This window comes from Aulostomus chinensis, chromosome 23, assembly GCF_037954235.1.
Source record: "Aulostomus chinensis isolate RoL2024-O1b breed Wild chromosome 23, RoL_Achi_v1.0, whole genome shotgun sequence".
NCBI lineage: Eukaryota > Metazoa > Chordata > Actinopteri > Syngnathiformes > Aulostomidae > Aulostomus > Aulostomus chinensis.
This window is the reverse complement of record NC_141342.1, coordinates 3,828,183-3,844,925: the sequence shown is the minus strand read 5'-3', so window position 1 is coordinate 3,844,925 and position 16,743 is coordinate 3,828,183. Positions and strand designations below refer to the sequence as shown.

The following is a 16,743-nucleotide window of genomic DNA, read 5'->3' as shown; positions in this document are numbered from 1 at the left end:
TAAACGTCTAAAGATGCCAGGTGGACTGTAAACTAAGAGCAGCAGATGGAACATGGAAGACCGGATATCTGCTGGCTGCCCCTGAACCCTGAAATACTGGCCCTTGTTCTCAGAGGAAGTCGTCAGACAGACGATGGGCTCTGAGGGTGACATCACATTTGCTTCGATGTGCTTCTCCGCCATTTCTTCCTCTGGTCTGAGCTCTTTTCAGCGTTATATTCACCTCGGTAAATGTAACTGTTGCTCAACATTTATTAGTTCCGACTCCAAAACTATTTCTTCAGTTACAGATGCCAATGTTTGACATTTACAGAAAAAAAAAAAAAAAAACCTCAAGGCAGTGGCATAGAAGCCCACTGCCAACTCGTGTTTGAGTGGAGCAACTGAAGCATGACACAGCCACACAGAGATGTTTAGGTCATGTACACAGGCTGCGGCTTGTGAGGCCCCACAAAAAAATGAAAGTACACTTCCAATGAGATACGTCTCTCATTTTAGGTAGCTGTTACCATGTCCTGGCAAAGGAGATTGTGATGTCATGATTGTCAGTTGAACAACCATGATGATTTCTGTTTGTACATGAGAGAGATATAACACAAGCTTTACGCAACAGAACTTTAAAAATGATAAAAACTCACTCTTCTGCGGGTCACTGATCACTTATGCGTGAGTGAAGATGGATAGCGCAGCTCCATTTCCCTGATCACTACTCACAAATCCCAAACGATGACTACATCACAAGATGGCAGCGCCTGTAACCAGGATCTTTTTGTCTCTATTTTACTACAGTGGCAGGAAGGGGAGACGCGTCATCTCTAATGTTCACCAGTCTTTTAAAAGATGACACCTTTTTCCACCTGACCTTCTAACCGCCTTTAAATCTGGTAAACTCCGGGCTCGGGGGACGCGATCGCAGCAGCACAGGTGTAGCTGCTACAGGGATGGCGAGGACCTGCACTTGCACAAAATGCTGTGATCTGATTCTGGAGCATCCACAATCACACAGGAACCCCTGGGACATTAAGCTCTAATGGCTGTGAAACTGTAAATGTCATAGTGATTTGGGCCAAGCGCCGAGGGGAGAGAGCCCGATAGCAAGAGTGTGCGTATGTGTGCATAAATCTGTGTGTGTGTGTGTGTGTGTGTGTGTGTGTGTGTGTGCCTGCGCATGTGTGCGTGTGTCTATTGTCATGTCAGTGCCACCGCCTGAGCAAAACAGATCGCAGTAAAAGGGCACTGAAGTGAAGCAGAGTAATTACAGTATGACACAAGTACATACACAGTCAACACACACACACACATTCCTGTATACAGTACATGCTGCACACACATGCTAACAGCACACTTGAGTATATCATATACACAAGCAGACTAACCCACATTTGTATGTATAGTTTTGCATGCAAGGCCTGTGAATAATAACTGACCAATCATGAAGCCCCGCCCTCATTAGCTACTGTTGCTATGCCTGCAAAGCTTTCAGAACATGCAAACATTTGTAGACCGAACCTGATTTAAATCCACACCTCACGCCTTCCATGTGATCACAAGTGAGCTCCCTCCTCTCTCTGGCATCACTTCTTTGTGATTCCAGAATGCAGGAAGAGCCAGCCACATATATTTAGCATGACGCTAATGACCAATAGCCAACAGAAGCAATAGAGCACAAAAATGTCACTAACAAATTCTCAAGTACGACCTCCAGCACGATCCACATCTTCTTCAGATGCCTTGTCATTCCATAAAAAACAAACAAAAACTACCGTCATCAGCACACTCTTTTGTAGCTCGGGCTCAGTAGCTAACAATATCAGCATTAGTACTAGTACTCGTACTGTTTGTATTTGTGTTTTTTCAGTACTGTACTAACATTAATATCAGCACTGTGTTTGTAGTATCACTACTAGCACTTAAGTGCTTTTATCATGGAGACGTTTGTTGCTTTGGGAGCTAATAGATGTTATTATCATTAGCTGTTTTATTAGTCTTGCTGCTATTGTTTACTGGATGTCTTAACTCTCCCTGTCTCCCATCCCTCTCTTTCTCTCTGTCCATCTTTCTGCTTCTGTTGTGTTCATGTCCCTCCTCTTTCTCTCCTCGTCTCTGTCCCTCTCTTTCCTTTTCTGTCCCCTCCCTGATTTGTCTTTAACTTTGCCCCCGTCTTCCTGCTCTCTTTCACCCCAGCAGGTCAAAGCAGGCGTCCGTCCCCATTGAGCCTGGATCTGCTCCACATTCCTGCCTGTTAAAAGGAAGGCTTTCACTGCCACTGTTGCAAGATGTGCTTGCTCACGGAGAACTGCTGCGTGTAAATCAATTGAAATGTTGTGCTTCTAAACCTGCTCTACTTGGAAAGAGTCATGAAATAACTTTGATTCTGATTTGGAACTTTTTAAATAAAATTGGCTTGACTTGACTAATAACTGACTTTTATTCTAAAAAAGAACACCTGTCCATCTCTGGAACGTTCTGAGGGAATTTCTTCATATACAGGTCAAATGTCCTCCGGGACAAACGGATGAACTGAAAAGATTCTGTTGTCCAAGGTCATTCACCTGACAACATCTCAGGGACACTGAGGAGATTTCTACAAACATCCACTGGGACTCAAGGATGACCTTTGGTGGCTTAAGGTCAAGGTAACTTTCACAGGCAAACATAAGCTGAGGCAATTTTAACGGAAAAATAAAAAAATATTCAAAGCCATCACCTTCACTGAAGCACCACACTGTTTCAAACAGTCACTCACTGCAGTTGGTAAGATGTGACTGAACGGCTGCTTGCATATCCACAGATAAAACGATGGGACCCTGACCCGTGTTCAAACACCTTCACTCATCGATACACGGCCAGACTCCAAAACATTCCTTCCTTTAGTGTGTCGTTTCTTAATTACACAATCGCAGGGGGATTACACCCATCGGATGCCCGTAATGACCACAAACACAGTTGCTCAGTTCTCTAACACACAGGCAAACACGCCCCCTCTGGTGGTTAACCTGCTGTGCAGACATGGCTGGTGAAGTTCATTAGCTTCCTCTCAGCCTCTACTGCATCTGCATTAACTGGGACAAAAGAGGCTTTACTGCATGTTACACCAAATGGTGCTGCAAGCTTCAGGCTTGATGTGTAACCAGCAGCCCGACAGAGGAAATCACGCTCACGCGTGTGTCTACTGTGCTGTGCTGTACAATACACTGCATTTACAGTATTAAAAAATCATAACCAAGTTTAGGAGCTGGCAGGTAATGGATCTTCAGGAGCTGAAGGTGAAAAAAGGTTCTAGAAAAGCCACACACACACACACACACACACACACACGCACACACACACGATCTCCTGCACAGCTGGGGCCAACGGACATATCATGACTCTTACATAAGCTTCCCACCCCCTGAGGTATTTATATCCCTCGTTTGTTATCTATAATAAGACATCTCTCTCTTTTTTCTGGCTCCTTCACCAGACTCCTTCTGCAGGGAAATACTGATTAGTGTCCTGATGACTTGACAGAGAGCGATCGAGATAGAGATACAAGGGGGGGGGGAGAGAGAGCGAGAGAGAGAGAGAGAGAGAGAGAGAGAGAGAGAGAGAGCGCATGTAGAAACAAAGATGGGCTCCTGTACACGTCAGTGTGCGTGTGCATTATTAGCAATACTGACAAATACCTCAGCAGGGTGATTCAACAGTCAACTCATTTGGTGCCCGACATGTTTATGCCTTAAGAGTGTGAGTGTGAGTGTGAGTGTGTGTGTGTGTGTGTGTGTGTGTGTGTGTGTGTGTGTGTGTGTGTGTGTGTGTGTGTTTATATCAGTTAATTGGGGACTGCCTATGCAACTGGGGACAAAAACCATGAGGCTTAAGGTTGGGCTAAGGGTAAGTCTCACGGACGGTGGTTTTGAGTCTCACCCCCCACCCCCTCCTGCTCCCTGCACTCTTTTTGCCCACGGACAGAAAAATAGATCCCATCTAGGCTTTAATGTTTTATAGATGTTTTTGAATTGTGTCAATGCAGTCATGTGTACTGGAGGCTCAACAGAACAATTATAGGTTAACATGTAAATATAACACAATATAGCCTTATAATCAACTTATATTATGTTGTAATATAGCATCTGTAGTAAATTAGTATTTATCATAACTATAAAGATATACATTTTGACCCTCACACACTTAGACAAATTATATCAGTTACAGATGGTGAATATTGTTTCTTTTTTTGTTTTCATCACACAACCCTGTCGACCCACAAGCAAGATCTGGCCACACAACCACACTGCTCTACACCATGAATGGAAGGCTATGTAAATACCCCTAAAAGTGTGTGTGTGTGTGTGTGTGTGTGTGTGTGTGTGTGTGTGTGTGTGTGTGTGTGTGTGTGCACGCTGAGATAAGACCAGCGGTCAGTCTGGTGTGTGTCAAACGCCACCTGCGCCCCTAGTTAGTAACAAAGCCTAAAAAGGGTACTTGAGCCAGACATGGCATCCCCTGTTGTGTTGCCCAGCAACTTATCAATCAGTCTGCATGAGGGGAGAGCAGGCAGCAGGCTCGCATAGAGGGAGACGTAATTATCACTGGAACTATAAGGAGTGAGCAGAACTGGAATGTGTAGAAAGATAAATGTTGTAGCCTGCTGTGTAAGAATGAAAGAGGGGCATTGTTTGAGAAGGTGTGAATATGTCTGGAGGTACGGGAGGACTGAGCCGGGAGGCCGAGGCATTGTGCGCGACGTAGGGCAGCCACAGTGCCACAGTTCAAGATAACTCAATTCAGGTGCACAATGAGATTTCGCTGTGTAAGTGTAAGTGAATAGCTCGCCCACCCCAACCCCCACCCCCCTGTTCCTCCAAACCATCGCCTCCGCCTTCTGTTGCCACAAGTCCTCTACAATACCCTAATGAGAAAAAGCTGGTAGGGAAAATCCTGGACTCAGTCCTACATAAACTTACAGCCATCTCATGGAAAAGCCCAGGGAGAGGAGGTCTGAGGGGGAGGAGAAGAAAATAGAATCAAAAGAGCAAAAATGAAGCGAAATTTAGAAACTGCACATCTATACATCCACTTGTATGATGCTGTGTCAGATTAAATCACTTGTTGGGCTGAAAAGTGAGATTCAGTTGTTGAAAATACAAATCATTTTTCATTTCAGATGTTAAACTACTGTACAAAATGTGTATATAAGCCTATTGTCCACTCTCAACATACAGAAATTGGCTCCAAGACAACTTGTGATGTCATAGATCCTGCTTGTAGGTACACACCTTTAGCCAAGTTCACACCGCAGGACTGTTTGGGTGAGTATTCACACTTGCTGCCCTGGAATCACTCATCTCGAAGTAGATGTGCTTTCATTTGTTCACCGGGGGCAGCGGCACTCAACCAAGGGGTGTGAAAGAAGCAACAACAAAACAACAACAACAACATTTTTAGACTTTCCACATTTTTTTCTCTTTTCTTTACATTCAACTTCCTGTGGCGAGAAAGCTTGGTCAGGTAGACAGAAGAAAAAAATAGATGTTATTAAAAAAAAGTGAAGAGGAAAACACTCAGATTTCACATAATTTGTTTGCGGATTCAAATGATCAGCCTCAAATCTGTTTATTTACTCAAAGAAAACACAAAAAAAACCCAGTTAAATCAACCATTTAAACATCCCAAATATCCCATCAGTCCATTTCGATAGGAACCAATCATGTACCAGCCTGGATAATCCACCAGTCCAGCATCCACCCTCCTGAACACATCAACTGAGGTGATCTAAATTAACAGCAGATGACGGGATTCTTTTGTTTTTTTATGGATCTTATCCTCACAGCGGCGACGTCGTGAAGCAGCAGTAATTAACTGGCGTGTTTTGTTTGTACTAATTGTACTCCCTCTACAAATAATTGATTGAAAATCGGTGACAAATTTGTTGTCTGAAGGCAAACATCTCAAAGCAAAGTTGGCTGACGTTGACGGCAAAGACTCAGCTGACGTACATGCTACGGAGTGATTTTTACAAGGCAGCACATCTATAAAATTCCACCCCCCCCATCTGTCCCTCTCAATTTCACTACCTCCTGTCATCAGATCCCTCCGCTGCTCCTCTTTCCCTCTCACTCTCCACCCTTTCCTTCCTTCGTTGGGGAGCAAGCCTGCGGTTTAAACAGGATTCACATTAATTTGTTAACTAGGCCACCAGAGTCACGGGGGTGGAAGAACGCAACACATGTCTGACTAGAGAGGGAAAGCCACAAAGTGCACACAGGAGATTACACACAACAACAACAAAAATGAACACAAGATACAGAGACGGCCCACAGGAGAAGCACTAATCGATAGTTCGAATCAAAATAAGTGCTCAAAACTGATGCACGTAGCAACAGACACACGCGCACACACGCATACACAGACACACACACACACACACACACACACACACACACACACGTGTGTTCTTGTAGCTGGCAGCCTGCAGTAGAGCTTGTGGTTTGCCCCTGATTCACTGTGGTCGTAGTCTCATCGGGTGTGTATCAGGTTCACCAGCCAACACACACACGCAGCTGACAGGCCCGCCGTGCTTATGAGAAAGCAGGTTAAACAGGTAATCAAGGTTGACGTTGCCTGTAAAGCTACTGGCTGATGCCTTTACCAGCTTGTACTTTCAGCTGCTACTCAATGGATGCAAAAGTTAAGATATGACTTTGGATGGATTAGGGAGTCCAGCTCCAAGTAGGCGGTTCTATTCTTGTAACCCGACCGTGAATCGTCATATACAAGCTGCTCAGATAATTGTGAGCAATATAGCAGCCAAAGCAAAAACAAAGGCTGCTCTCTAATAAAGGTTGCTGAGAAAACATTAAGGGGGATGGAATAACCTGTAGCCCACTAAAATGACTCACATGGTAAACTCATAATATACATTTCCACAGCACATTTCCACCGCCGCTCGCCGTTTCAAACTCCACTTTTATTAACCAATCATCTCCAGACTTTCCACTTTATCCAGATTCATTTACTACATTGAGGAAAGTCAACATTTCCTGCAGCTTTTTTTTTCCCTTCTTCTCCACACACAAATCTAGCAGTAAGTACAAGACAGGGAGGTTTTTATTGAGGAAGATCTTCAGGAAGTGTACAGATTTATTTATTAAAGTAATCAACGTAACAGGACAAATTTGAGGATGTTTTTGAGTTTGAATTAACAAGGGACCGGATAATTAAACAATCGTTTTTTTTGGACATTTTTTCTGGCAGAATGGAATGACAAGTCAAACTGTGTGCTATAAAAAGACTAATTCAGTTGTACAAGTGTGTGTGTGGGAGACCCTGAGAAAGCCATGTGTTGATGTTCGCCACACTAGCAGCATGGCTACTGGGAAGGATATATTTACGTAGTTAAGGAACACACATACTTTGGGGAGAAATTTGATTATTTGTCAGACAAAAAAATAGAAACCCTTCTCTCCTCTGTGCAGCATTAGGGAGCTGAGACCCACGCAGCCCAGCTGACCATTTGTTAGCTTAGCACAATGAACAATCGTGTATGGGGAAGGTTAGCTTTCTTCCATCAAATGTCATCAAATAGATCAGGTTGAGTAATCCTCCTCATCCTCCCTCACAAAGTCAGCTTTGACTAATAAAAGCAGTTGCTCCTGCAGTGGTGAACAAACGCAAATCACTGCGCCCAGTCAGGAAAGTAGTTCCAGCTCGAGCGTGATTTCTAAAACTACAATAGTTTACTTTATAGAGAATAGTATGCACATCTCTATGCAGGGATGAAACTATATTTGATAGGTGTGGACAGAGGCATGCTAATACTTCCCACTCAACTCCATGCATCGTGCTAAGCTAACTAGCAGACAGCTAGTCTCTGCACGTTTCAGCTCCCTCGAGCTGCACAGACGAGAGAAGGGTGTCAATCTTGTCTGGCTCTGCAACAGAAAATAATTATACTTTCCAAAAAGTTGTTGTTACTTTAATATAGTATTAATGATCAACCCTGATGGCTGCTGAGTCTTATCAACACCAGCTGTACCTTTTAAAAGTAGCCTACTAACATTATACTAAATTAGACTTGAGCTCAGTCAAAGTAGCACTGTGCCAAAGGTTCACATCCAGTAGCCACTTCTCCATGGACTCTGTGCTTTTCTGAATCATGTCAACACGATAACGTCTGGGTATAACCAGTGTTTTGGTTTCAAACTTTATGTGTAATATCAGCGGCAAACCAAGAAAGAACGATCAGCCGCTCCTTTCAGCTTTTCAGAGCACTACAGTCATTGTTTTGCTTCATGCCCACGGCTCCGACAGCGCTTTCTCCAGATGCAGCAAGCAGGCAGCTTTTTTCATCAAAAAACCCGTAGAATTCTACACGCTCTGCAGCAAGCAACAGCTTGCAGGTTGAACAGAACTGAGACAGTTCCCATCGATTTTGGAAGAAAATTTGTATATTTTCTGTTGTGTTTGTTTCAGTTTCATGTGCTCTCAAGACTCAAAATCAACAGTGAGAACAGGATGGAGCAGTGACATACAGAAACACTCAGCTCTAAACAGCCTTCACTACACACACCATGGGAGGCATTGTGTAACAGCGAAGCTACTTTTGAACAGTTTTTCTGTGGGATTGTTCAGAAAGGAGACAATTTGTGACAAGATGCTGGATGCACCAATGATCTGGTTCCAAAGAGACATACCCCAACCTCTCCAGGACACCCTGCCGCCGATGGCGCACCAGAAGAAGGTTGCCCAGGAACAATAAGCCAGGCATCGGGTTTGCAGGAGAGCAAACATAAAAGCTTTAACGAGAGGACTGGAGATTCAATCGAAGGAAACCAGACTGGATTAAGCCGGTATGTGATTGTAATATGTGTTGGCAGTGGTCAGATATGTGGCCAGTGTGTCACAGGAGTGGTCTGTGAGTCAAAAATGTCACTTCCTCAATGGTAAATGCTCATCTACAGTCTCCGACAGGTCCTAGCAGCAGGGCTGCTGCTGGTTCAAAGTGCCTTTGTCTGTTATCAATTATTAAGAGAGTCTGTGTCATTAGGAAAAATTCAATGGGCCTCTTACCAGAGAAGATGGGTCAACTAACATCTTTCAATGGTCATTCTTAGTTCTAAGCTAACACTACCTTTGGTGCTTTAGGAATATTGCTCATCAACATGCCAACATTTCTCTTAAAAATAAAACTTTGCCCCTTCAAGAAAGTCTGGACACACAGCTGCACGAGGTATTCTGAGATGAAGACCCCTGCTCTGACTCAACGTGCTCATCAATCCAAGATTCTTTTCCTGCATTGCCTGTTCCTCATCTTAAATGTCTTCAGAAATATACATCAACGTACTCTTTAGCTATCATAAAAATAAGATTGTTTGTTACCAACCGGCCACCATGTTGGATAAATGCTAGCGTCAGTGCTGTGCAACAATTTGCGCCGATACTCCAGAGCTCGACCCTGACCAGTGGTGCATCTGTGACCACTCAGCAGTGTTGGCGTTGACTGGGCCGGTCCTCAGGTCCAGCCAAAAAGAGTTGCAGAGCGAGTACAAAGAAGGGTTTTCTTTGTTCTCAGTCTGTTTGCAGTTTAAGAGCTTAAACAAAGGTCCTCATTAAGAACAGACCTCATATTGAGTCGTCTACTCACACCTTACCGCAGTCTGAGCTCCCCTTCACTCTCATTCTGCTGCCATCTCGCTCCGTTGTGCGTCCTGTTATTCATCAATAACTGGCACCGGCACTGGCTGAATCACTGAATTCCACACACACAAATTATAGTGTCATGATTTTGTCGTTGCCAATAAACGAATTCATCCCTCTTGAATCACTTTCTTCAAACAATCTTTTCACCTTTGATTGAGTGTGAGTTTAGAACAGATGTTAGTAGGTCTGTCTGATATAGACAATAAAATATCACTGCAATTATTTGCAAACTAAACCTCCAATGCACGCACACACAAGCAGACACACACACACACACACACACACACACACACACACTAGCTACAGCCAGTGCTGAATGTTTTTGATCGTAACTGTGTGTTCTCATTAGACTTCTTTGGTTGGCAGGTCTCGATCGTGCCATTCAGTTTCCATCTTAAATATGCAAAATGAAAGAAAAGTGCTCAGTAACTAAACACAGCGAGCTAATGACAGGAAGTCATCATTTACGACTTTTCTAGGTGAGTGTACTTTACATTCTGGTCCTTCCCAAGTGCCTTTTTTAAGTTTACACTCCATCTTTGCTGCTAAATGAACCCCCCAGACTAAAACGGACTCTTCTCATTCATGTTTTCCTAAATCTAACGGCTGCGCTCAAAGCTCCACCCATCTTTACCTTTGTGTTTCCAACACATCACCTGACTCAGCACTGAAACGGCCCGCTTTGTGATTGTGATCGTCACGTGTTTCTGCTGTCTGTCAGGGTGACATTTGATTGATTTCCTGACTCTGGGTGAGAACAACTCGTCAAAGATGGTTTCTGATTGGTCGGCTATATCTACATGTCATTCCGCCCGCATGAACACTGTCAACGTCTGTTTGACAGCACAAGGTCATTTTCAGAGTTTAATTTGAATTACACTGCAAATATTAAGCATCTAAGTAGGTTTTTTTATTCCAAGATTGGGGTAGGACCACAAATGTTCTTTTCTCCTCTTTGGGGAAAAAAAAACCACTTATTTATATTTTTAATTTATTTAATTATTTTTATTTCATCTATTTTACAACTTACTCTTGTTTTCCCACTAATAATCAAACTTTCATAATGAACACTAATGTTGTTCCCATCTATATTTGTTGTTGATGTTCATTTTGTGGGTTTTCAAGGGCCGACCAATTAATCAGCAGGCTGATATAATTAGCTGATATCAGCTGAACTCGAAGAGAGAGAGAGCGAGAGCACTGGCTCCAGTACATATAGCTTCATCATAATTTTTAAATATATACATTATAATAATATTTGACTTTTCTCCTTATATAAGTATCTGCTCCAATAATCCCTTATCAGCCAAGTGTGGCCTCCCATTTACATCTTCCAGATTCATCTATAATCTAACGAGATCTGTTTTAAATAAAAACTTGAAACTATCGACCTGGCATTTGTTAAATTTTAATCTAAATGTGTGTGTATACCTCTAAATGTACACACACAAGTACACGCAGACACGTCCCTTGCGGCAAGCACTTCACATGTAAAATACATGCATGTCACATCACGTGCTCAGCTACCATCACGCATCGCGGACTAACTCCCCACCGCCACCCCACCCCGCCCTCCAATAAACTAAAAGGTTATGTAAATGAATACTTCATCAAACATACAGATTCAGAACACAAGCAGAGATCGTGTCAAGCTCGCTGCCAGTTCAAGGAAACACGCTAAATCGAGCCATGTGACTTGTGAGAGCAGTTCTGATAGAATCTGTAATCAGGATCAAAGTCTCCAACTGCAAGATGTCATACATGTCTAGAATTCTCCAAGGAAGCAGAAATATGAAAGTTAAGTTGTGGGTAGGTTCTTCCAAAAAAAAAAAAAAGCTCTCTGAAATCCCACTTGGCTCCAACTTTTTTTCCCTCCTCCCCCCCCCCCCCCCCCACCTCTAACATCATCTTCTTCTCCTGGTTTTGGAGACTGTCTACAGTGGCACTCCTCCTCCTCCTCCTCGCTCTCCACAAACGGAGGCTTTTAAATCCAGAGAGAGAAAGGTCTGCAGGAAAGTGAAGCAGAGGAGGAGGGGGAGGAGGAGAGAGACGAGGCGACGGGGAGGGCAGGAGACATTTTCTGCTGATTAAGTAAGTGTTTTCTACGGCTTCCATTATTTGATTGATGCATCAGAGTGGTGAGCAACAAATGTGAAACACAAGGAAAAAACTAATCGGTAGCATATTTGAGGATAATCCTTCCACTCGCAGCGGTTTGTCGGCATTCCAATGAGGCGATGACAAACCCCTCGCCTGCTCAGGTGTCCTCCCTCACTGTTCGGGGCCATGTAATCCTCTGCTTGAATCAGTGTGAGCAAAGGATAGAGCCCGCTGGACGCCTTCCCAAACTCCCCTCCTCCTCCTCCTCTGTTTTGGCACAACATCCAACTCCCCACCAGAGAGGAGACACCTACGGGAGTCCTGTGGAAGTGTGTGCCGCTTACACAACCTCACACACACACGCACACACACACACACACGCACACACTCACACAGGCGCACGCGTGCACACACACACATATATATATACAAAAGCTCTCTATCATACACAGATTCGGCAGGAATCATTAGCAAAACCAGCAAAGGGAATTTCACACAGGCAATGTGCTGGGCAAAACATCACTCGGAGCGTACACCCCAGGGGTCTTCAATTAGACCCTAAATACCTCTGCTAGTATCCGAGGGTCCTAATTACTTCAGACTGTTGAAAATGGCCGCGGGCCGCCTGAGTCCAGGGGCACACTGAAGACATGCCTGTTTAGAATAGATGGAGGCCCTGAGATCAGTCGGGGTCTCCGATGTTGTTGCTCTACAGCATGGGAAGGAGAAAGCACCGGAGGAGAGGTGGCGCTGGCTGCTAGCAGTAAATGTATTTATAGCAGAAGACCAAGAGACTCCTGCAGGAGTGGTTCTCCAACCAGAGAGACGTGGTGTGGAGAGGCAGCAGCAGAGGAGGCTGCGCATGGAGAGAGGAAGAGTTAAAAATATGGACCAAGATACAGCTGCTCCCTGGGTAGTAAGCTCGACTTACTACACACACACACACACACACACACACACACACACACACACACACACACACACACACACACACAGATCAATCTCAGTAATGTTACAGAACCAGTGACCTTTTCCTAAATAGGTACTGATACACACAAAAGGGCAAACAAGAAGACAGAGAATGCCTGAGTGCAATCCTTTCAGACCCGGTAACACACACACACACACACACACACACACACACACACACACACACACACTGGGACCCACCTTTGATATTCAATCATTAAAATCCGTCTCCGAACTGTTGTATCGACCTGATGAACAATGACCGTTGACCACATGTCAATCAACAGATGACTGACACCTGACCCTGAAACCAAGTCTTGACCCTAAAAAGGCCATGGTTTCCACAGATCAGATGTGGTTCCCTGGCTAATGTTGCATTGGGCTTCTAAGGCCTTTCAGAGAGGATTGTTGATGTCCAGTTTGAGAAGGTGGTGACATCACATATTTACTTTACTCTCTCTCTCTCTCCCAGATGTGCGCTCAGCTAAAGAGATTTAACACACCGATTCGTCTTGTGAATTTGTACTCTATATGTAACTCAGCTGGTACCCTTGGAAGTACTGAGCACAGGATCCAAATCTGCCCAGCAGTTGTGAAAATGCTCTTTATGTCTCATAACATTCATGGTTAGTACAGATCCACGTCAAAGTACTGACACAAACATCGAATCATTATAATCACGCTCCCGGGTTCTGAAACAAACATTGTAAATCTACTGTTGCACATCCTGAACCCGTATAAGTACTGCGCTGTACAGTAGAAGTAGAAGTACGATGGTGTACCAACAAGGGTGCAAATGCTTGTTGTGACCTGTGAGTCCGGAGCTCGTCTAGTCATGGTAAAGGGCCTCGTAGGTCAGTGTTGTTGTTGTTGTTCAGTCTAGGACACAGCGTGGACGATTGCGTAACAGCAGAAAGACCGTAGTTATATTACCGAACATATCAAACAAAACAGTTTGACAATTAAATTAAACAAAAAGCATCTCAGAAGAGATGCGCCGTGGGTCTCTTATCAGTCCCAGGGTTTGTGTTTGTACCACACTATTGGTTTTATGCAGCTAATTTTGGGTGGTTCTTAAAATTCAATTACCCACATTTTATTGCTTATTTTAAATTAATATGAATTCTCAAGCAAAACATGACTTGAGATCCAGCGTCTCAGCCGTGGCACGTTGCTGCTTTTCTCTGTCTTTTGTGAGGGACGACTGAAGCCTTCACCCTTAGCTTGAGGAAACTGCTGTGACCTTTTTTTGTATCTTTTACAGACCAACATCCTTAACAAATGGAAGAAATAATTGCCACAAAATGATATTCAATTGGTGCCGTACTGCTCAATATTTGACTGTTATATAATATTGACTAAAAAAAAAACAAAATTAAAAACAACAACCTGAAACTAAACTTGACCAACCCTGGTAACTCTTTCCAATATATTTGTAACAGTTAATTAATGGTTAGTTAATAATAAGAATGCAGAATAACCATTAATTAATGCTCTTTAGGGCTGCACGGTGGTGCAGTGGTCAGCACTGTGGCCTCACAGCAAGAAGGTTCCAGGTTCAAGTCCCGGCTCCAGCTCAGGGTCTTTCTGTGTGAGTCTCCATGTTCTCCCTGTTCCTGCTGGGTTCTCTCTGGTACTCCAGCTTCCTCCACAGTCCAAAGACATCAAGAGGGACCAGGTTAATCCAGACTCTAAATTGACCGTAGGCGTGACTGTGAGTGTGAATGGTTGTCTGTCTCTATGTGTTGGCCCTGTGATGGACTGGCGACCTGTCCAGGTGAACCCTGCCTCTCGCCCATTGACACTGGGATAGGCTCCAGCCCCCCCCCCCCCGACCCTTCATGTCGGAATAAGCGGAAGACGATGGATGGATAATGCTCTTTATGAGCCTTATTTTATTCCGTGAAGTACCACTCCCCCTGAACCTCAGCCATTTCTTCGCTGCATCTTTGCTGTAACCCACAAAGTTGACGAACACCACTAGCAAATGATTACTGGACAGCTAAGTACCAGTAAACTGAGCATGAACTGACAATTACTGATGCACCCCTCTTGTCAAGTGTTCCCCTCCCTCTACGATCACATTAACAAACAGACAGAATCCACCAAACCAGCTCCTCTCCCCTCACAGCTGCAAACATCCAGGGTCATGGGGGCCAACCTTTTATCAAATGGGGATCTGTGGCACTAATGTGAGGGTCCCAGCGGGGGTGGTGGGGGAAATGAAAAAGTTGGAGAACCCCTGACTTGGATAACAGTATCAAGGATCATCTTAGCTTGCTAAAGAGCCACAGGGGACTTGAGTGCACCTGCTGCTTAAAAAAAAAAAGTCCAGACCTTTAAAGATTTGACATTTGAAGAGATGGAAATCAACGTTGACAGCAGCGTCAACGCAGAATGAACACCCGGCGTCTAAACTATGACACGTGAAGGAAACGAGGATGTTTTAGGATGTGATGCAGCAGACAAGACAGGTGGGATGGATGGACCACACACGATAGCCTCGACAAAAAAACAAAGACCAGAGCAGAACATCTCTCTCTCTCTCTCTCTCTCTCTTTCTCTCTCTCTCTCTCTCTCTCTCTCTCTCTCTCACACACACACACACACACACACACACACACACGAGGAAGAGACACACAGCAGGAAACTGAAAAGAAAGTCTCCGATTCGTTCTCGACCCCTCCTGCCACTCTTCCCTCCAGAGATCTCAATTCGTGCAGGTCTGTACACTTATGAATCAATAACACATTTCAGTGGCCAGAATAATTCAATACGGCTGTGGGTCTTGAATAGACCCCACCCCATAGCCACTACTCACCCCGAGGAAAGGCGAGCGCTCGATATATAGCCACTCCAGGTGTGTATCAATAAACTAAATTTAACACCTGCCCCTCACTGTGGACCTCACCGGTGCCCAGTCATGTAAAGTCTATTGATTTTCATCACTCATTCTGAATAATCAATCAGGAGGCAGCTCAGAGGGATCAGACACACACACACACACACACACACACACATACACACACACACACACACACACACTCTGACAGGTGACAGTGGAAGCAGCTCCAGATTTAAGTCACACACATCTCACATCTTTTTGCTTGGAATACCTCATAGCATGGGAATATCCACTGGTTAATAGGATTTCAGAACACACACACACACACACACACACACACACACACACACACACACACACACACACACACACACCATGCCATCATACTCATGCCTTCACTAAAGCTGAGGTGCTTCTATAACCCTGGAGGTCACCTGGAGAAGCTGCAGAGCCAAACAGGTATTTCTTACCTGGGCGCGCGAGCGCGTGCGCGTGCAGATGACAGCGATTCCAACGTCATTTAAAAAAAAAAAAAGGATATGGGTTGCGGACCATCTTGAGGCACCAGCTCCTAGGGGGCGTGGTTTGCCTCAGGTAGAAGAACACCACCGGAGCCAGGTCAGGGTACGGGGGGTTCTCCTCGCCGCACGCAGACGCGTCCTCCCCGGCTGTAGAAATCCCATCGGGCGCTGGGGACGCCGGCTCCATCATCACTTCGCTGCACTCCCCACCTCCAGTCCCGACCCCGGACAGGTCGTTGAGCCGGATGAAAGTCCTCGGCAGAGAGGAGCGGCCCTCCGCGCCCCTGGCTTCGGGGACCCCGGAGAGATTTCCCCCATCCTCGGCCATCATTCACCTGCTGCAAGGACGATTAGACCCAGTAAATATCGCTGACAAGCATATCTGCAGTTACAGCAGAGAGCATTATGGGAGCAGAACCATTATTCAAATAAATTGATTAGATCAGCTGCTTTTAATTTGAAGAACAATAAATAAAACACAGCAACACATGCGCATAATTAAATAACACAAATCTTACCGAAAAAATAAAATTGATCAATTTGATCATTTGAAGGAAATGTGCGCACACTTCATACAAGATTAACTAACTGGTTTACAGGAGTAAAAATGAGCGAAGCAGATGATAA

At 44.5% G+C, this 16,743-nt stretch overlaps 1 protein-coding gene across 13 annotated transcripts in view; it reads right to left on the bottom strand.

Annotated features, from left to right (window-relative positions):
- The window catches only part of cacna1g (calcium channel, voltage-dependent, T type, alpha 1G subunit), a 271,413-nt gene that overhangs the window by 253,742 nt on the left and 928 nt on the right, over window positions 1-16,743 (bottom strand). For all 13 annotated transcript variants that reach the window (XR_015111675.1, XM_086196398.1, XM_086196399.1 and 10 more), the window contains exon 2: window positions 16,138-16,454. Coding sequence is in view for 12 of the 13 variants with exons in the window: in XM_086196398.1 (XP_086052524.1) it covers window positions 16,138-16,447 (310 nt within the window). In the remaining variant the exon portion in view is untranslated. The remainder of the gene's footprint in view (window positions 1-16,137; window positions 16,455-16,743) is intronic.